The sequence below is a fragment of the Choloepus didactylus genome, chromosome 7 (assembly GCF_015220235.1).
Source record: "Choloepus didactylus isolate mChoDid1 chromosome 7, mChoDid1.pri, whole genome shotgun sequence".
NCBI classification, from domain to species: Eukaryota; Metazoa; Chordata; class Mammalia; order Pilosa; family Megalonychidae; genus Choloepus; species Choloepus didactylus.
Window position 1 is genome coordinate 146,567,181 of NC_051313.1, and position 22,352 is coordinate 146,589,532.

A 22,352-nucleotide genomic window follows, 5' to 3' on the forward strand; every position below is an offset into this window, starting at 1 on the left:
CAGGGTCAAGTTCAATCTCTGGGGTACTTTTCATTAAGTTATTAGCTATAATGTATGTGTGTATCCTCTGATCCTCATTATTCGCTGATTCCATGTTTGCAAACTTGCCTACTTGCTATATTTTATTTGTAACGCCAAAATCAAGACTTGTGGTGTTTCATGGTTATTTAAGGACATGCAGTGCGGCAAAAAATCTGAGTCACCCAACACACACGTTCCTGGCTGAGGTTGAACAAAGCAACACCTCACCTCCTTGTTTCTGGGCTCATACTGTTAAAAGGTGTGCTTTGGGTGAGATATTTAGTACCACATTTTTCACCTTTTTTATGCTTTTTCTTGGTGACTTTGCTGTTTAAAATGGCCCCCAAGCGTAGCGCCAAAGTGCTTGCTGGCTAGTATTCCTAACTGCAAGAAGGCTAGGATGTGTCTTATGTGAAAATATGTGTGTTAGATAAGCTCTGTTCAGGCCTGAGTTGTAGGGCTGCTGGCCGTGAGTTCAGTGTTAACGAATCAACAATATTTATTAAACACGGTGCCTTTAAACAGAAACACGCAAAAGACAAGGTTACGCATTGATCAGGTAATGAAAATGTTGTGATCAGAGGCTCATGGTAACCTGATCTTGTATTTCCTGTACAAGCAATGATTTGGTATTCGCTAATTCAGTGTTCCTGGCAACTTTACAGAATACAACTACTGCAGATACTGATTACAGACTATATGCATGTATGTATGTATATATGGGTGCATGTATGTATACCTGAAGAAAAGACTCAGCAGCAGAATGTGAATAAATGTTAAAAAGCCAGGCCTCTACGTGGCCAGGCTCTTGAGGAAACAAATAAAAGAAAAATCATTCTGAATTCACCTTGAAGCTGACACCAGGCACATGGGGCAGCCTGGTAGAGCAGTCTGGTATTGACTCTGGGGTTTATTATTAACTGTAACCCAAACTTTCTCTGAGGCTGGCAGTTGCATGTTGAATACCATAACACAGATCGGCAAAATCCAAGGTGGTTTGGGAGAAGGAGGTCTGTTGACTCAGAGATTTAACATTTGAAAACAAACCAAAACGGGTTGTGGGGTTTCTCTTCGACGTGATGAAAAAGTCGGGGCAATGGATATGGGTGATGTGGATAGTGGAATTACCATTACTGATTTGTACACTTGAAGCTGGTTAAAATGGGAAATTCTGAGTTGTTTACATGTTACTACAACAAAAAGTTAAAACAACAACAACAAAACAAAATGACCCCAGCTAGGAAAGAGAGCTCCATGATCCTTGAAGCGGCTCTGCTGGGGAATTTTAAATCCACTGACTGCCGCACTGCTGGTGAAAGGAGTGCGCTTCCTGAGCTGAAAGATAAAATTAGCAGCTAATGTGATAACTAACCGTTCCTTAATGAAACAATCTGGCACCCGCGCCAGGCATCCTGCGTTGGCTAATCTGTTCTGGAACTCCGTGGTGGCACTGAAGGGACGTGTGTCTCCCCAGGGCTCCCTCCCAACCCTGCCACTGGCTCACAGGTGAGCAAAGTGCTTCATTTTTCACTGCAAATGCGGTGCAACCTGTGGCCGGGATCTCGCCTGTAAAAACTACATCCGTGTGTCCAGAACAATGCAGGAGAAGGGGAGGTGGATGAATCAGGGCCCAGTGAGCACCCGTGGCACCTGCTTCTCCAAACCTGGGGTTGACCTCTGTTTCACGCGTGGGGTCTCGGGAGGTGCTGTGGGGCACCCAGCCAGGGCTGTAACTAACAACTGTCCCTGAGCAGCTGGACACAGGCTGGAGCCTGGACGTATGCCAGCTGTGCCTTCGCTGGGGGGAATGCAGTGCTATTTCAGGAAGATGATCTCCCACCACTGCACTTTCTCCTGATGGAACAGAGAAGGATGACCCCGTCCCTATTATTCACCACAAAATGGAGGTAGGTGCTGGGGATACACGGTGTTGAGGGGGTGAATGAGTGGACAGACAGATGGATGGACGGATGGGTGGGCAACCATGTGAGAGTGGAAATAAACCTTTTCTTCACAGAGCTAGCTCTCCTTCTTGATCAGGCCACAGGCAGACAGGCTAAGCATTTTCTCAGGTACCCACAGAAAGAGAGGCATGTAGCGATAAAGGAAAAAAAGAGAGAGAAGATATCAATACCTCAACCCCCAAACATCGGTTAACTCTGTCAAGTCCTCAGATCTGGGAAAGATGTGGAGAAACGGAATTATCATACACGGCTGATGGAACTACAGGCCGGTATAACTTTTTCTGGAAGGCAATTTACAGCAAAAGCCTTAATGTTCTACTTCTAAGACTTTGTAGGAAACCCCCAGAGATACACAAGGACAGTTGCTGTAGGGTTATTAATTAAAAAGAAAATTAATTCTCAAAGGTCCACAAGGTTTACTTTCCTATTCATCCCCGGCACCTACACAGACTCAGAATACCATCTTTCCCTGAAGTTCGGTATAACCTCAAAATCAGTTAAACCAAAAATTAAACGTGGAGAAGCCAGTTTATATTATATGGACTCAAAGAAGAAATGAAAACTCTTCAGCCTCTGCCTCACTCCTTGACCCTACGCCCTATCTGAACGTTTATTAAATGACTCATCTTATTTCGCAGTGGGCTTTCCTTGGGTGGGGAGGAGGCAGGTTACAAACAGGGTATGGGAGATGGCTCAATCCTTCCAAATCCTACCCATTTGCTTTTGTCCTCCAGTTCTCTGGATCTGCTGGCCACCAAAAATTCGGGAGAATCAAACAGCATCTGAAGCGAAATTCTATGAAGCCAAATTCTGTGTTTCTTCTCTTAAAGCTCATTAATAGCAGCCCGCACACAAATTGCTCTTATTTGCTCCCTAACCTGAAGATGCTAAAAGCAACGGGGGGAGGTGACTTTGGAAATCCTGTTAACCAGCCGTGTGAATAAGGAAAGAGACCCTGGCAGGGTGGAGTATGTCCAGTTTTATGCCTTGGTCATCTTAGGAGGAGTGTGTACATCCAAATCAAATTACAGGCAGAGAATCAGGACACCTTCACCAGCAATTAATCACACCCCAGCCAAGAAGATTTTCTCCACAAATGGAAACTGACATAAGCTATGAAAAACTGGCTCCGGAGAATTTTTAAGGACTCTGGGTAGGTCTGCCTAAGTCCAAACACATCCTGGGGTTGGCCTTGGGAGGATGGGACTTGAGGGGATATCCTGCTTGCAATGCTTGCAATCCAACCTGACGTTACTGCTCACGGAGGCTCACCTGGTTCCTTCGGCCGATCCGGTTTGGTCCTGGAGGCTTCGGGGGTGACTTGACGGTCGGGGAGCCCCCGCCGTTCTCGGCGATCTTCCCCACACTCATCACGGCTGACATCATGGTGTTGATGGAAGGTAAGTCTGAGCCGTCCAAGCCGGCGGGTGGACTTGAGGTCATTGGGAGACGGGTTCAAGCTCCCAGGAAGCCTCTGCCATAGAACTGAAAATCGGAAATTGCCGATCGATCACTGGCGAGGTTGGGCGTTAAGTCACAGCCAGGTGGCACCAGCCCCGGTTACAGTAAGTCAAGTCGAAAAGCCTAAAACCCTCCGCCTTCAGTCTAAACGGATACTCATGCCCGTAAATGATTTTAGCATTCATCTAAATGAAGTTTCAGCATAGCAAAGACTCAACGACGGCCTGCCTTTCCTCCTGAGACTCTGATGCCAGGAAGACTCACCAGGGCACATGAGACAGGCTTCTCTGCCTTTCCATAAGCAGAGGTGGGAGAGGCTAAACCGACAATCTGGAAAGCAGGGAGCTGCCATTTGGCCCGCATCCTCCAAATAACCTACAGCCATGTATATGTAAGGAATGTTCTAGACTTAAAAAACTAATGATGAGAATCTTCAGTTTCCACTTAGCTCGGCTGCTGCAATATAGTGTTTTTAATGGGGAGCCTGGATTTTTATAAGACAACTGAGAAGCCAACCCTATCAGAATTACAACCAAATTCCAAATTGGCATAAGAAAGCCTGTTTCTCAAAAGATACAAGGAAGGAATATACCTTCTTGAGCCCAGAAAATGAAAGAAGAAAAACCCACCTCCCCCCCCACCCTACTGCCAATTACCTCCATTTTCTGCCCCAAATGATATATTATGAAATTTTCCCCGGCTATAGCTATTATCCACATGTAGAAGCAAATGAGTCTGTGTTTACTTCCTTTTTTCTTCTCTTGGTATCACTCGTTGACACTGGAAGGGAAGCAGAAAGTAAAAAAAAAAAAGGTTAAGTGAAGGTCTTTTCAACTCATGAAGAAAAAAATATAATCTCTCATTTGCCATAATCTCAGTGCACTCTATTCACCGAAGTACAAGGAGCACAAAGGAGAGGCGACTTCTAAGTCGTCTTCTTCCTAAAACCACACGTTATAGTTGCCTTTAAATCTTATCTTACATCCCCTCCATAATGCTGTCAGCCTCATTCATTCCCAACCCAGAAAGATTTGGTGGCAATTTATGTTCTGAATCTCCTATTTATACACATACACACGGACAATGAATTTTCTCTTGTGTCCTGTCTCCCACGAGGATTCTCAAACTCCCTCATGACCCAGCTCACACCTTGAGCTCATACTGGTCAAAGACAGGACAGTTAAGGAAATTACTAAAGATGCACAGTCTAGAAGGTAAAGTCAGAACTAAAAGAAACCTGATGACATGAGCAGAAGGACCTTAGGGAAAACTATGGTTGCCCACAGCCACTTCAAAATGTTACTTCCTTGGGATTCCTTGTAATTAGGAGGAGTATTGGTTATAGGTATGGCCAGGAATAATCTATAGGTAAACAGTTTCCCTCATTTTGTCTGGGGAGACATTCTCTAGCTGCAACCCAACCTGCAAGCCCCGAACGCTACTGTCCTCTTGCGTGAGCTAAAAAGTTCTACAAGTCCAAAACAGCAGTAAATGATTCACACTCATTATCTCAGCTGGTAAAGCGAATGCTTAGGACGTCACGAGAAAGAACACGATTTCTTGTGGTTTGCTCCTCAGACTGCTGGGGATGTGACACACGATATGATCAATATGAATGGAGAGCAGCTACAAGTGTGTGGCTTTCTAGCAGCAAAGATGGAAAAGCCTGGCGATGTAACTTTGTTAAGTGATGGAGGCCATCAGCTGAGAAGGCCCAAGCAAACATCCTACCAAAAGGACAAAAGAGAATTTTAGGAAAATGCTTCCCTTGTCAAGAAACAAAACGTACCTCCTCATCAACAGATATTTTGAAGATGTGAACCTGGATGGTTTTCCCAATGGGAGATAAAAAGAGACTAACTACACAAACATATACCCTTATCCCACCATGTCTTTCCCTATAAACAGACGAACGTTATGGCCAAAATTAAAAAAAAAAAACAACAAAACTCATATTTCCATGAACTGTCCCCATGCTAGAAGACCATATAAACGTATTTAAAATTGTGCTTCCGACTCCCTATTTCTGTCTTTGAAAGTTTATTTGCATAATTCCTCTCTAGGAAAATTCACACACACAAATGCACACATGAGTATATACACACATAACTCTCAACTTTCTTAAAATATTTCTAACAAAACTATCATCTGCTCCCTAGAATTTGTCAAACCAATCAACATATAATTATTTGATTCAAGTAAATGGCTACTTAACACGAAATGCATCTCATTGTTTTAAATATATTTTCCCCATTATATAATTTTAACGTACAGCAAATTATAAAATAACTCTCTAGGAGGATATCTTTACTGTGATCATGTTATGTCAGTAAAAAGAAAATGAACCCTTCTACCAATTTAAATCAAAAAATTTTGAAGACAATCTTGTTTTTGTCCCTTTACTACTACATTTAGGGAAAAAAAATGTAGAATACGCTTAAATCTGGAAATGAGTTAAACATCTTCAGAACTCTATTCAAAATTGTTATTACAAATACATTTTAATATTATGGAATAGGGAAAAAATGAAGACAAGGAAAATAATCAACAAGAAAATTAACAAAATTTTGCTCACCGAACTGCTAGCAAGAATTTTTTTCTAGCCATCAGTAACATCAGAGATGCACATTCTTGCAAATTACTTCGATGTCTTAAATATAAAATGTTTAGCAATAGTCACTATGGCTAACCACCATAAGGGCTGAAAGTTGCAAGGGCTTATCCAAACTGGAAAATGAGAAAAGCCAAGCAAACATGCCACTTCCCTTTTGTCTGAACAGGAAGACATTTGCTAAATTTATTTCCTCCTTTGGGATGCTACAAAGCAGTGACGCCACAATCACCTCTATCTACTTCCGTTTCCTATTTCAAATGTAAGTAAAATAGCAATATATTGTTTTTAATAGAGGATCTTCTTATATATCACCTGGAAGTGTAAACAGGAATTAAGAAGAAGAAAACCGCCATTTGCCTTGTGCTTGAGAAGCTGATTCAGAGGCAACCAGTAACTAGCCGCTTCGAGTGAGCTATTGCCAAGACTTTACATCAGTTTGCTCTCGTGTTACATACGTGAGTTCTCCCTTCAGGATCAGGGAGCAGGAAAGAAAGGAAAGAACCTGCCGTAAAACACAATGGGGCTCATTGTTCTATGTTGGAAAAAAACCCATCTTAACACTGAAGATCATCTACGTGCTCATTTAACCAGGAGCAAGTCGGCCAGATGTGGTCCTTTCTTCCTTTTTCCACTCCCTGGATATACTGGAGCAATCACCCAAACTAACCAACCCAAACCTTCCAACGCTCAACCTCAGACTCTGCCAGGAGTCTGAAACACAATTTTGACAGTTTATTTTTCTTTATGGATATTTATAGTCCCAATCGTTTCGCCCTCGACCATTTCTTCTCCCTGATGCCATGCCATGCCCCACCATGGCAAAGAAATAGATTAAAATAAATCCCTGGCCCCTTTCCAGTAGAATCCCCTCCAACTGGAATCAGAGAGGATGGAGGACCCAGACTGCAGATACGAAAAGAAATCACTGTCTTCACTGCAATCTCCAAGCGGCCTGGCTCGGTGTTCTGATTTCTAACACAAACAATCTGGATTAGGGGGTGGGGAGGGAGAAGCAAGGAATGGGGGCACTGGAGTGTTATTTCCTGAGACACACACTCGGCGCCCTCCTGAGCTGTCTCAATCCACACCTCAGTCGATTATATCAAGAGGGGCGAGCGACTCTGTCTCAATTTCCACATGGGTTTGCATCAAAGCTTCAGGAGGATCTGGAACGGAGGGAGGGCAATTCAAAGGGCACACAGGGAGGGCGAGGGAGGGTATGGGAAGGCTCAACACTCAAAGATTATTGTGACTCAAGGAGAGGCAATAAAGAGTAACTGCAACTGTTTTCTTTGCCTTGTCGAGTGGGCCCTCCTTACTCAAGAGCTGACCCTGGCTGGGCCTAGGGAGGGTCACAGCTCAAAGCCACAGCCCCAGAAACACAGATTTGGAGCAACCTATAGAAATGAGGAAAAGTGGCAAGAATTGCCACGGATCAAAAAGGAGTGGAGACGATCGCCAGAGGTGAGCCTGTCTGTGTAGCTTCCTGCACTCAGCATCGCCAAGAGTCACCGATCAAGGGATCCCGGAAGTTTTCTCGTTCCCTGCCTGCCCTCCCCAGGAAGCTTCTAGCTCACAGCGTGATACCACCCAGAGTGGTCCAATGAGATTCTAACAGATGTGGTTTGAGTGCAGCCTGCTCTGAACAGCCGGGAGCCCCCCCGGAGCATGTGGCATCTTTTAGTGGAACTTCTGGCATCTCAGTGGTATGTTAATAGCCGACACCAACAGACCTGCATTTTACAGGGAAGAGAGAAACAAGGCGGCACCAAGTGCTGTCAAAAACAGAGAGGGGAAAAAAAGAAAAGGAGCTAATGAAATGAAAAAGCAGGAACTACACATTCCCTTTAAAGTACAGGAGAGATTATTACATCTTTTTCTGGCCAATGGAAAAAGTCACACACCTGGGAAGAGAACTACATATGTATCTTTTCCTTTTTGTAGGGAAGATGCAGAAAACAACTCGTAAAGCACACATGCCATTCAAGAACTTGGGAACATCTGCTCTGTGTCTCAGAGGCCTCTAACACCTGGTAGAAAGCCGTGGGTGGCCTTCTAAAAAGTCAGAGAAGAACACAATGTAGGATTTCCCAAGGCTTGAAGCATTTAGCTGTATTTGCTTGTCTGTGAATGCAGCTGAACAGCACAAACCTGGAGAAGACCTGAGAGGCAAAAACAAACCACCGCATACCCAAAACCTGCCAAGAAACCATTTCTTATTTTTATCACCTTTGAGAGTGCCCCCAGCTTGTCACATGGTTATCATCTTGAATCTTACTTGGTCACAAATATTTACTGAGCTCCTAAGGGTCTGCAGGGGGGTGAGAAACTCCAAGAGTCATTCTGTCAGAAGCTGTTCTTTGAGGATTGCTGACACTTGTGATGCTTCCCAAATAATTTTTCTCTCTTTACACCTGAGTGCATCAGTTCTCTACCTTTTTCTTTGAACACTTCTCTTTCAGAAAGTGCATCAGGAAATGAGGAGCAACCAGAGGGAACATGCCCTGATGGGAGGAGGAGACCCTTAACTGTACAGGCCCCCCATTATTCCAGCAGTTCTCAACATTTCTAGTGTCGAGACCCTCCTTGAGGATGAAAAGTACACACTCTCCTGCAGAAAAATGCACATTCTGTACCCCCACACTGTGTGGTCAGTGTCAGGAGGGAGTCAAGTCAACTTTATGACAATGCCCGTGTAGGTCTCGGAAATACACAGGCAAAACATCCTTTTTACTTTTATTTCTATCCTTATTTTTATTCTTTGGAGTAATGAAAATGTTCAAAAATTGATTGTGGTGATGAGTGCACAACTATATGATGATACTGTGAACAACTGCTTTACACTTTGGATGATTGTATGGTATGTGACTATTTCAATTTAAAAAAAAAATTTTAAAAGTAAATGAGGGGGAGAGGAGGGCGATGGGATGCTTTGAGTGATCTCTTTATTTTTATTCTTATTTTCATTTTTATTTTTTGGAGTAATGAAAATGTTCAAAAGTTGATTTGTTGAATGCACAACTATATGATGAAACTGTGAACTGTCCTACACTTTGGATGACTGTATGGTATGTGAATATATTTCAATAAAATTAACATTTAAAAAACCCCTTTCAGAGCCTCCCCACACATCTACACTTAGGGAAGCAATGGTGAAATCGGGCACTGTGAAAAAAAAACAAGCAAAGTTTGCCTCTGTCACAGTCATTTCTAAGTTCATGACAAATTTTATTAGAAAGACAGTATGGAGAGGCAGGGGGTACTGAGAAGAATAGCTCCATGGATTTTCTTTTTCCCCCTAGAAACTGCCAAGATCTCAGAATATGCAAAGGGTACTATATTTCCATGCAGAATTAATAAAAACATTCTTTGGTCACAGTCGAGGGTCTGGAATTTAAAAGCTCCAGAATATAACTAACACTCCAAATTAAAATTTGGTTTTAGTCCCTCCCCACATTTAAAAAAAGATGATTTTAAAAAGCCCACTGAGTAAACTACTAAAGGCACAGAGGGAACCAAGGTGAAAGCAGTTTTAGGAGGAGAGGACTGAGATGGTGGCTTTGACCCTTAAAACCGACAAGCCTCTCATCTGGAAGGTAGATGATTTGAATACTGAGAATGTCTGGAGATTGTGCTGAGTTACAAGAGTGGCCTACCCAGTTTGTTTTGGGTTCACTTAGGCCTGAGGGAATTAAAGAGAGTGGAAAATTACAGGATGGCTTCTGGAAGAAACCTCAAGATACTGCAGAAGAGGGAGGGCAGGTTTTCCCCTAGAAGATGACCCCCGTGGGTGGAATGTGACAGAAGGCACGCAGCAAAGCTGGAGGGTGGGTTTCCCGGATACTGCAGGAGGATGCGAGGATGCTCCAGATCTTGATTTGCATTCCCACCTAGGATTCTCTCCAACTGAAAAAGGGTGACTTGGAGAGGGCAGAGCTCCATCTGGGAAGAAGGCGAGGGGGAGGGCCAGCTCCAGCCCAGGAGATAAGGGAACAATGATATGTAAAAGCCAGAAGAAAAAGATTAAGGCGACTGTCTCCAGGTCCAACAAGATAGCAGCCAGGAGATGAAAGATAAAAGGGAGGATGGCCTGCAAAACAAAAGGCTGGCATCCCAGCCGCTCAAGAACCTGTGGATTCTGGATGTGAAATCTCAAATCTTTCCTAAGGCCCCCAGGAAATAGGGGGTGGTGAGTTTCTGTGCCTAGGATGATACCTAGCGGCCCCGGGGCTTTACAACACCTAACCAGGATAGGCACAGTGCTGGGCCACAAATTCTTCAGTGGTTGATCCACTGATGGGTAACAGCCTAGCTACCAGTTCAAAGTAACTCAGGGCAAGTTGGAAGAGTTCAAGAGGCGAGCAGATCCTAAAATGGTCTGAACTACTAGGTAGGTTATGAAGCAGCAAAGACAGCTCCTGAAGGGATGGGCCGAGGCACAGGCGAATCTTCTTCCCCAGTCTGGACTGGGCTGGGGACAAACCACATCAGATTAGAGGTGGCCCTCTGGCCATGCCTGCTCTCCCCCTGCCGGCAAACCTTGGGGCAAAACGGTCTCTTTCTAACCAGGACTGCCTCGTGTGCTCTGAAGGCTAAGACAGCTGTGATGACGGGCTCCCAGTTCCAGGAAGTTGATGTATTTCTTGGCGTCGGGTTTAGGCTATGCCTTGGGTAGGCGGCAACCCATGAGCGTCACCCCCCAGCCCCACCCCGCATGGGCCTGGTGAAGCAGAGCTGCAGCATCCCGTGCAGCCTTCCAGCCATTGGGCTGGAGCTGGAGCTGGGGCGGCTCCTCTCCTCGCTCCCAGGAGAGCAAAGTGTGATGTGGAAATGAGCGTGGCAACCCCGGCACCTGAGACTGTGCATGGGGGCCTTCTCTCAGGTTCTCTCAAGCTCTGCCTTTGAAATACCCCCCACTTCCTTCCCCTCCAGGCTGCAGAAAATGGTCAGACTCTCACCTGCCATTCTAGGTTCTCCAATTTACCTTCCAGCCCTCTCTCCCACCGGTCCCCACATCTCAGCCAAACGTGATGAAAGTCCTGCTCTTGGAACCTGTCTGTTCTGTCTGTATCCCAGAGAGACATCCCATCGGCACTCCTTCCACCCATTCCCTGTATGCCACTCCACCCAAGCCCCAAAGGCTCTTTGTGCTGAACCCCAGGGTACACTTTATCTCAAACCCTGTCACAGTTATAATAATAATAATAATAATAGCGGCTCACAGGTCCTGAGCACCAACAGTCACATGCTAAGTCACATGCATTATCTCATTTAATCCTCCCAACAGCCCTCTAAGAATCATGCCCACTAGCCAGAAGACAAAACTACGGTGGAGAGTGGTTGAGCCCTGCCAAGGTCACGGGCTGCTAAGTGGCAGAGCAAAATGAATCCAGTTTCTAAACTCTGTTTCTTTTGGGGCAAAACTTGGGACTCCTGGCAGGGGGCTTGAGAGAACAGACGGGCTCCCCTCCGTTACATTCTCTGATTTCAATCTCTGATTTCTAACAAACTTACTCTGGATCATTCCTGCCAGCCCAGACTGCCCACCCAGCACCCGGCCTCCCATTTCTGCATGTTTCTAGACAGGAAAAAGGGAGGGCTCTCACCTCTTATCTTTATGTCTGCTTTCCTCTCTTTGGACAGGAGGCAGGAGCTCAGAACTTTTAAAATGTTCATCAGGAACTTAGCAACAGGAGTTTGGAGCCACTCCCTGAGCTGTGAAAAGGGGGTGAGGGCCAGGGTGGACTTCAGGAGCTACAGCCTTGGTTCTATCAACAGCCAGGCAAGGGTGAAATCCCAAACTTTCAAGTCCTGTCTGAGTTGCCGGATCCAACTGATCCACCAAGGAGGCTTCCAAGGGAAATGAAACTCAAACTTGGAGCGAAAGGAAAATGCAATTTTCAAGTCCTGGGGCAAAGAAAGAAGCCACAGGGCTGGGGAGGGGGGAGGATATTGAGGAAACCAGCAAACAGGTGTGTGTGGGGGGGCGGTGCGGTGCGGGGGTAGTGGGGGACGGGGGGTGGGGAGCAGAGATGGCGGGGGTGTGAGTGCCCATTAAAAACCAGAATTGCATAGATCAAAAATCAGGCAAACACAGTAAGAAGGAAATCTCACAAACGGGCTCTGAGCATCTGCGGAAAAGTTAAATCCTACCAACCCTGCAACACTGGGACCAGCATGTGCTGCTCCCCGCCCTTTGTTAGAAATGCAAATTCTCAGGCCCCACCCAACAATCTGCCTGGGTCCTTCAGGGGATTCTGGTCCAAGCTTGGGAACCAGAGCTCCACCCTTTACACAGAATTCATGGAGACGGGTGATGCAAAACCCAAGGTCTCCCTGAAAACTTTTCCTACGTGAGGATTTGGAAGGAGCTTCTGGTCCTCCCTCCCCACCCAGACCAAAATCCAAGATAGTCAGATCACAGCTCTAACTGGTTTTAAAAAGAGCGGGTGGGGGAAGGGACCGATCTATGCAGGACCCACTTCTCGCTTCCCCGGGAACGGGATGGTCAGATGTGAGCAGCAGCCTAGGCAGGGCAGGGCCGGCCTGCAACGTGCACAGGAAGCCGCACCGCTCGGCCGCTCTTTTGTAAAGCAGCTCGGGCAGGGCTGCGCTGGTTGTCAACTGCAGTCCCAACCGCCACCCAAAGGCCCTGGCAGCTCGCGGCAAACAGCCCTCACTGCGCCTGTGTCACTCCCAGAAAACCTCCTGGGAGGGTGCTTCGGAGCAGTCTGCAAACCTGAGCCCTTCGGCGCCGGACGCCCGCCCACTCCCTCCCCCAAAGCCTCCCTTCTTGGCTGATCCTTGGGACTCGGGGTTGTGAGACACAGGGCGGGTGAGAAGGTGGACGAAAGAGCCAGAAGGGACAACCCGAGTGACAGCAGCCAAGGAGGTTCCCCCACAACCTTAAACACAGCTCAGGGTCTCTTCAGCTGGTCTCTTAATGGGACCTGCGTGGGATGAGGGAAAAACACTCGAATGGACTGGTTCCTGCAGGCTTAGAGCCATGTGCTCTGGTTAGATTTCAGATGCCCCTGTGGTCTGAACGCCGAGCATTTCATCAGGAGTAACTCAAGCTGCCAGGGCTATTTTGCAGAAGGAATGTTAAGTGTCCTAAGGTAAAGGGACCTATTAATATTTAGCAAAGGGGCAGGGGGGTGGGGAGGGTGGCTCCAAGGAGGAGTGGCTGGTTCTATGTGGTAAGCAGTGTCTCTCTTAAAAATAAAAATTACTTGGACTTTTTAATGGTTGCACTGGGTAATTTCGGCAGGTGACTTGGAAGATGGCACTCCTGCCTCCCCAACATCTCAATAAGGCAGATTAAACGTAATATTTACAATATGAACTTCTGGAGAAATGGGGAGCCCAGCAGGGGCATGCCAGATAAAACCATCCAGTGCTACATGGCATGCCTCTTGCCCATCTCTGTGCTACTTTGGAGGAAGGAAACAGGCAAAGTCACGTGGCCTCAGGTCCTGCAGCTCTTCTCCACGGAGCGTGCCTCTGGGACAGGACTGGGCTGGCGACCTCATGGCGGCCATTGGTTCCCGAGGCCGGCTGCCCGCCTGCAAAGAGCAAAGTCTGCGCCCCTTGGCACGGGCACGCCAGTCTTCTCCGAAATTCGTGTTTTGCTACCTGGCCACCAGGGCTGGGCATTTCATCACTTTCCTGCACAACTCACACTGAAACCTGCAAGGTTCTCGGCTGCGTCCGCGGGAGCTGGTGGGCCCAGCGCTGGGTGGCACGGTCACCCGTGTTAAATGAGGAAGCACTCAGGGCGCAGAGGCTGTAGAGGGTGGACATGGGCACCCTCATCTATGCCACAGGGAGGGGGAGGCTTTCACCCCTTGAAGGTCTGCCCTGCTGCTGGCAGGCAGACACAGGCACGGGGAAGGGTGGGGAGAGGCCTCTACAACCCATCGTGGATGAGGAGTTTAAAAAGAGAAAAGGATATCGCTACACACAACAGAAGACAGGATTCGAGCCAGCAGCAGAAGTCAGTGGATATCCAACCACACTTCTTCCAAACAGAGTACCCCCCACCACTTCCCCAACAGCCAGGGGACATAACTATTTGTACATAAATTCTGTGTGAGAAGCTTTTATTATACCACTTAATCCTCCCCCAAATTGTGGAAGGCAGTTAGGTGCTGGATGTTACCCAGCCCTCAGGGGGCAGGGCCAGGGTGTTAGCCAGGGTTGTCTGACTCCACAATTCTTGCACTTTCCATTGCACCAGGCAGAGGCTCACTGAAAAACCATTCAGAGATGGGCAATTAGCAAATGAAAGGATTGGGAAACCAAGTCAGGGGGAAAATAAGAAATGGCTGAAGGAACTGGAGAGATGCTCAGTTTCTGCAAGAGAAAGATTTGGAGGCACACAAGAGCTGGCAGCAAACATCTGGTGTGTGGAAGAAAGGTCCATCACTGCAGCATCTGGCAAGGGCAGGAGTTAGGTGTGGGTGGGAGGCATGAAGAAGCAGGCCTGGGGTTCCGTAATTCTTTATATCGGAACGTTGAACAGCTAGAACTACCCATAATGTTATGATGCCTGATAAGGTAATGAGCTTGCTGTCCTGGGGAGTATTCAAGCAGAAGGTAGATAACTACTAGTCATGGATGTTGTAAAAAAAATAAAAGTCAGTCCTGTGGTGAGTGGGAGACCGGGTTAAGAAGTCTCTTCTGATTTCCAGATTCTACACTTCTAAGAGGACAGTCCCTTTCTCAAAATACTATACGACTCAACAGCATGCACAAGGAGAATAAACCATCACGGCATAACATTGAGAGCATGAAACCCGGAGTCTTATATCTTGGACTGGTTAGGTTACCACCAGTGGAGCTTCTAACTCGACAAGCCTCAGTTTTCTCATCTCAAAAACGAAGTCAAGGATACCTGCCCTTTGTACCTTACATAAAGAAATCCATCAAAGGGGTATTTATTAAAACTCTTTACAAATGGGAAAGCCCCTCCAGTATGAGCTATTCACGCTGCTCTGCTACGTACCTCCCTGACACTCCAGGTCACCACCCGGGTCGCCCCCGCTCGCTGGCTCACACATCTGCCTCCCCTATAGCAGAGTCCCTGCTTCAAGGGCAGGGGACTCGTTTAATGACCTTTTCAAAAAATGTTCTGTCCCAACCCCTAAGTTTAAAACGTAAATACAATTTGGCTTATCGCAAACACAATCCCATCAGCAATAATGAGTAAGACCACCGCTGCTGCCTTAACTACTGTCAGTGTACAGGAAAGAAAATTCCTCGGGCTTCAATTTGCTGCTGAAACAAATGAATCCCGGCCCGTTGCTTAATCACAAAAGGACGCACTCCTGGCTCACTCAAAGACGGGCCTCTTTCTTCCCAGTCTCTGCCAACCCCTCTTCTCTCCCAGTTCTGGAATCGGGACACAGCACTGCTCGCGCCAGCTGCACGCTTTCGGGCCACTGTTTAGTAACTGGATTGTTCTGTACACTCGTAGGAAGACGAACTCGATTTCAGTAGCTTCAGTCACAATTACAACTTTTTTCGAAGAAGCTGGGGTAAAGTTCAGCAGCAGTTTGCAGAGTGTTTTAGGCAATATCCTGCAACTCTTTCGCAGGCCCTGAGGTCGCAGGGCTGCCTTTCTGCTGTGCTGGGGTAAAGGGTCGGCTGTGGAAGAACAGGATTCTCTACTTTCCCCTTGAGGAGCTGGATGCAGCTCAGCAAGCCCAGGGCAGGGGATTAACCCAGGATCTGGGCTTCAAATTCCCATAATTCAGCATCGTCTTGGGACGACAACCCTTAGACAATGAAAACTGCTTTGTGGGCAACAGAAGTGCTGCTCAAAATGCTTATACCTTAACAAGCTACAGAACCGTGGAACACAATGGAAGGAGAGCAAATCTTTCCTCCCTCACTGGAAAAGTGGTCAGCTGTGGTCAAAATTTCACAGTGGGGAAGCAGACATTACAAACCTTCAGCTGAGGATGACTGTGCGGTGAACTGACCGTGCCCGGGCAACCCGGGTGCTGGAACTGCTACCGCCACGACCTAACGGGTGACCTTTATTCCCTCTTTCCCCCACCCCGTATTCTGCCATCAAGAAAATAGTCACCACTGTGTCTACCAAGAAAAACAAATGCTCTGAGAGATAAGTGGTTGATAAGTGTTTATCACAATCCAACCACCACCAAAAAAAAAAAAAAATACTAGCAGGCACAGAGCTTTTCTGAAAGAAAAGGGAGCAAACAAAAAGCTCCTGCAGCGTGGAGTGGAACCCTGCTCAGAGGCTGTGCACAGGCTGGATCCTGGCAGCTGGAAGAAAAGGTGGTAGTGGGGCCATCTCTGCACCCAGCAAACATTAATGCACTCCGAAAGCAGAGTCCTCCAGTCGGGAGGGTGGAGGGGTTGTGGGGATTTTAGCGTGGTCCTGAAGGAAGTCCGGGCACACAGGCCCTCCTGGCTGCCCTGCCCTCCAGTACAGCAGGAGGAATGGTTAGTTCATGAGAACTGTGCTCCCCGGGGTGTCTGGCGATGCTGGGGCTTCAGCACCCCAAAGAGCCGAGTGCCCCAACGCAGCAGGTTCAGAAATAAGCTTGAGATGCCCAAAGCACATGTGTTCACTTGCATTTGACCGAGGTCACACAGGGGCACTGAAAATGCCCAGGCTCTGACCTGTGGGTTCACATTTTACTGTCCAAAGTGACCAAACCCTAGGCAACAGCCCCCCTACATTTGCAAGCCCCCCTACATTTGCCCCTAAACTACCCCAAATGTTACAAAGAACAGGAAGGAAAATCTGAAACGGAGAGGGAAACACCAGCTGGACAGGTCCCTTCCCTTAAGTGCTTTCATACCTGAATGACAATTCAGCCAGAATCGGAAGCAAACCTAAGATGAGACGGATATAGCGTTGAGAAATCGGGGCTCAGGACTGCAGAGGAGGGTCCAGCCAATACCCAGCAAACAGCTCATGCCCCCTAGATGCCAGGCTGCTCTGCCTGGCCTGATGACGGCTGCGCACTCCAACCCAGGTCCCCACGGATCAGATACAACAGGGAAAATCTCTGTACCACCAAGTGTCAGAAAGCCGGGGCAATTCCCATTTAACTTAAGCAGTACTTAATGCAGAAATTCCCAAATGGACTATTTTGGCTGCCAAAGGATTGAACTGCACCAGTATTTTCATGACATGAAATGGTTTGAGAGTATTTATGAAGCTTCCCAAGAGTTCTTCGATGTACTTAACAACCATAAAACTTAGCCATCTCTAGCTCTCCCCCTTTATTTTACTTGAATGCATGTGATAAAGGCACCCTCGTGTTGTTCAGAAAAGACATCCCTGCTATTTCCTTTTATCTGCCCTTAACAGTTTGCCATCCAGCGATAGGAGGGGCCTCGCCGCCAACAGTCCGCGCTTTTATCTTCCGCTGACCACGCAACAACATGAAGCCAAGGGCTGGATTTCCTGCTGCTTGCCTAGGGGGGCTGTTTGACTTGTTTAAAATATTACTCGCCTCCAGAACCTTGGAACGGTGCCTGAGCAACACCTACCCAGGCTCCATTTCAGCTCAAACTTTAAAAGTCTCGAAGTCCAATGTACCAGCACGCCCTGTGCCTCGGCGTGGTGTGGGAGAGGCTGTGTGCTTTTAATAAAGAGAACTCACTTCCCAGGCTCACTTGTGTATTTGCTTTCTCTCTGCAACAAACACAGGAACTATCTTTGTAGAAGTCCAGAAACCCCAGAAGTTAGTTACGGTAGCTCCAGTGAAGCTCTTGAGTTCATCCTACCATTATTAAAATATTATTCAGTAGTGTTTCATAATGTCCTGAAACCACTGAACTCAGAGGAGTACACTGTGTGCTTCCCTGCACAAGCAAAAGGTCCAAATACACACTTCTTGTCTGATTGTCCCTCCCAGCCCTAACCCTGCACCCAGGACTCGGTCTCAAAACTACTTCCACCTGCCCGGCACTAAAAGCTCTCCCGCTGAACATCGAGCTAGGACTCCACTTCTCTGTGCATGAGGGCAATTGTGCAACTGTGTGGGTCTCCTGCTGGATGGAGCAACAGAAGGGAATTCCCGCCTCAGAGGACAGAGGATGGTGACCTCCTTCCATTTCAGGACAGGAACTCTACTTTTTCCATATCTCATCAGCATACATGAAGGCAACGGGATCAAAAGGCGAGGAAATAATGATGTTTAAAATGCTTCCCTGGAGTTTCTTTATGGAGTATGAGAAATCTTTCCACAATCAACTAAGGAGAAACTTCCTTGCCCAAATATCTCTTAACCTTTCACACTCTCAGAGGTAAGAGAGCAGGATGGGGAGGAAGGAGGCAGGGCTGGGAGTGGGGTGATCAGAGTAGAAAAGGCTGTGGGGAAAACGGGTAGAAGATGAGTAACAGAAGCCAGGTTACATGTTAAGCCCACGATACTCTTCTCTCTGCCAACATTCCAATGTGAGGCCAGCATGTTTAAGCATCTTTTTAAGAGGCAAGATAAGAGTAAAACAGGGTCTGCAGAGACCAGGGGCCCCACGTTCTCCCCATGCAAAAGCTACCATGTTGCACCCTGCAGGGCCCCTCTCCCACCACCATGGGGTGCTTGGCCCTTCAGGGGGGCCGTCTGAGGACAGGAGCTGGCTAACCAGTTCAGCCCCAGCAGCCGAAGGGCAGCCAGCACTCTCCAGCATCCTCAACTTCCTCCCAGCCACGAAGTCAGGAACAACCTGTACGGACAAAGAAAACAGAAAACTTGCGAAACAACGGCATCTACCGTGCTCACTGAATATGCCTGGGGAAACTTTCTCAAAGCCGTTTAAGATGCTTCGTTACAATTTCTGGGAAAGAAAATGCCATCACTGCACCCAGGCACATACATGTTCACACAAACCCTAAGTCATGATCTGCCAGCCCCATGACGAAAATGCTGAGGTCAAATGTAATTCAAGAGAACAGCCTCCATTACTTAACAGATTTGAAATTACAACTAATACCTGTCCGTAATCTACATTACAGGCCTGACATGCTGGCATGTTCCCAATCTGCAAACAGGATTTTCCTAAGGAAAAAAAAAATGTCAAACAGATTATACAACAATGTGCTACTTGGCCACAGTGAAGACGCTGTTTGCAGGAAAGAGGGGGATGTAAGAGAAAAACTCACCAACTCTTTATTCCTTAATGCTGTGCTCTGGATAAGGCAGAAATGTTTCCAAGGCTTCATCCACAAAAAAAAAAAACAACTGCTAACTGTGATGACTTTTTTTTTTTTTACCCTACTGGCTAAGATTCATTTAATGGGATGAGAGTTTAGAAGACAGATATGCGAAGTAATTCTAGTTCTGCCCTTCTTACATGGAAATTTTGATAGTACTACACTACTGGTGCTAATCATAGATTCTGTATGACCCGAATTTATAGTCAAATATAATTTACAATAACAATATTAGGCAAATGCACCTTTAATTTTTTTTTTTTTTTGAGATTGCAGAAAGAAAAAGCAAAGGGACACACACACATCTGTTAAAGTTGCCAGCCTTAACGTTTTTTACAGTTTCTTCGTACTTATCACTGCAATGGCTTCAAACACCAAACATACACTTCATTAAAACGTTTCCTGCTTCTTTGTTTCCTGTAGTTTGAGTTCCAGGCCCATCCTGGCTGCTTTCAGTGTATGTCCAAGCCAGAGGCCAACAGAGTGCATAGAAAAACATGCATTCTTCTCTGCAAGGTGTTAAAATTCGTTGCTGAAGATGTTCTATACTATTTCTATCCCCTAGATGTAGGGTGAGATTTGGTATCAATAGGAAAACCTGAAATATGATGACATCGTCAGCTACTATGTTAGTCGAGTCCCAAATGTCAGAACTACCAAGAGCTGTGAGTGGGGCCCCTGCCCTCAAACACTGACACCGGGCTGGGGAGAAAGAGTAGACACAAAGAGATAAATCCCAGTCCTAGGGAAAATGCATTATGAGCAAGACACTGTAAGGGCTCAGGGCTGCTCACCAGAGGAAAGGAGGATCAAGCCTGAGGGCAGGAGGGCAAAAGTGAAGCTGAGCTTCAAGAAAGGCTCCGCCTCTCAACAGTCCGCAGGAACAAAGGGCATTCCAGTCAGAAGGACAGGCACAGGGAAAAGCACGGAGCCCCAAAGGGCACGTCTGGCTGAAGCCTCAGTTCCTAAATGCCTACAGTTTCACTCTTCCTTAGTGAAATGAGAAAAAGCAATTTATCAAGCTTCTCGGAATGCTGAAGTCATTGTCTTCTTTTTAAAGTGCTCCCTTTCAAAATGAAATGATAAATATAGTTGATGGTTCAGCTTGTTTTTTAATGCCCTTACTTGGCAAAAGAGAAAAACTGGTAACCCATGCCTAACAGCGAAGGTTTTGCGTGGTGCCTGTCCCCTTGGGAACCGTCAGACTACAGTAGCACATCGTGTGAAGGGAGGGTGAGTGGAGTGGGGGAAATGGCAAAAGATGGGGCTGGCAAAACCATGCTGAGGTCAAGGTTCCCTTGAGGAGGGGTGAACTTTATACTGCATGTAGGCTATCGAAAGCCACTGAAAGGCCTTGGAATGAAAAAATCATGCCCATATTTTAAAAAGCTTTTGGCAGCAGTTTTTAAAAGCGGAGCTGATGATGTTAAGAGAGTACAGACATATAACCCAGTTAGATGGCTACTGCAATGGTCCATGAGACAGCAGGCGAGAGGCTGGGAGACGCATCACTGGGGTGGAACGAAAGGGTGAGGAGTGAGGGTAAGGGGAGGGGAGACGTGCCAACGGAGGCTTGGCTTCCTGGATTGGGCAACAGGGTGGGTGGCTGCGCAGTTAACTGAGATGAAGAAAACAAACACTAGTGCAGAGGAAAAGAAAGAGTACAGCAGCACAGGACTGGTTATCGAGGAGCAGGATTAAAACAGGGGTTTTGTTTTAAAGAGACGAAAACCTAAGAATGTCCACAGCCAGAAAGGAGCAGAGGGGATGGGAGAAAGGAGAAGATTCTGGAGTAAGTAGAAAGGGAGGGTAAAGAGGGCCCCCGGGCATAGGAAGATGCAATACCTGTGGGTGAATGTAATAGGTCACGTAGTTATTCATGTAAATGCACATATTAATTGTTAGGCTGGACTTGACTGATGAAAGTCAACCATGATAATCTGCTGACGTGCAGGGCAAGTGAGAGAAGTGAGAGAAGGTCACAAGTCTACACAAAGCTCTACCGAGGATGGAGCCTGTGGCGGCCTGCTGGGAACAGGACTTCCAATACGTCTGGGAGGCTGTGGGCAGGGCCATTTTTGCTGGCTATTAGCAGGATATCTGGAACTAAAGGGAGCACACAACTCTTAAAATTGAAGGCTTTTCTTGTTACCGCAAAGGAGAGGATAAACCTGCTTATGATTGTGCCTAAGAGTCTCCTCCTGAGCTTCTCTGTTGCTCAGATGTGGCCCTCTCTCTCTCTCTTAACTGAGCCACCTTGGCAGGTGATCTCACTGCCCTCCTCCCTACATGGGACCTGACTCCAGGGGTGTAAATCTCCCTGGCAATGCAGGATGTGACTCCCAGGGATGAATCTGGACCTGGCATTGTGGGATTGAGAACATCTTCTTGACCAAAAGGGGGATGTGAAATGAAACAAAATAAAGCCTCAGTGGCTGAGAGATTTCAAATGGAGTTGAGAGGTCACTCTGGCGGACATTCTTACACACTATATAGAAAACACTTTTTAGGTTTTAATGTATTGGAATAGCTAGAAGTAAATACCTGAAACTCTCAAACTCCAGCCCAGTAGCCTTGACTCTTGAAGACGATTGTATAACAATGTAGCTTACAAGGGGTGACAGTGTGATTGTGAAAACCTTGTGGACCACACTCCCTTTATCCAGTGTATGGATGGATGAGTAGAAAAATGGGACAAAACCTAAATGAAAAATAGGGTGGGATGGGGGGGAGGGGACGATTTGGGTGTCCTTTTTTATTATTTTTTTTTAATTCTGATTCTGATTCTTTTTGGTATAAGGAAACTGTTCAAAAATAGATTGGGGTGATAAAGGCACAACTATATGATGGTACTGTGAACAGCTGATTGCACACCATGGATGATTACATGGTATGTGACTATATCTCAATAAAACTGAATAAAAAAAAAAATTGAAGGCTTTTGTGCCCGAGATGAAACTGAATTCTATTTGGGCAAGAGATGTGCTTAAATGTACAAATCAAAAAACAACACAGGGACTCCTGGAGGCAAACCCAACAGAACCAGAGTCATCTGGGGAGAGGTAACTTGTGCCCGTGGAGAGAGGCGTGGTTT

The 22,352-nt window shown here is 46.6% G+C and overlaps 1 protein-coding gene across 6 annotated transcripts in view; it reads right to left on the bottom strand.

The window, feature by feature from the left end:
* The window catches only part of RREB1 (ras responsive element binding protein 1), a 143,040-nt gene that overhangs the window by 66,254 nt on the left and 54,434 nt on the right, over positions 1-22,352 (bottom strand). For 4 of the 6 annotated variants that reach the window (XM_037844089.1, XM_037844085.1, XM_037844086.1 and 1 more), the window contains exons 2-3: positions 4,103-4,226; positions 3,258-3,470 (exon numbers count right to left, since the gene is read on the bottom strand). In XM_037844089.1, coding sequence (XP_037700017.1) covers positions 3,258-3,428 — 171 coding nt within the window. In that variant the 5' untranslated portion in view covers positions 3,429-3,470; positions 4,103-4,226. Of the gene's footprint in view, positions 1-3,257; positions 3,471-4,102; positions 4,227-4,948; positions 5,342-11,666; positions 11,686-22,352 lie in introns of those variants that run through there. The other 2 variants (XM_037844088.1, XM_037844087.1) reach the window with 2 other exon arrangements.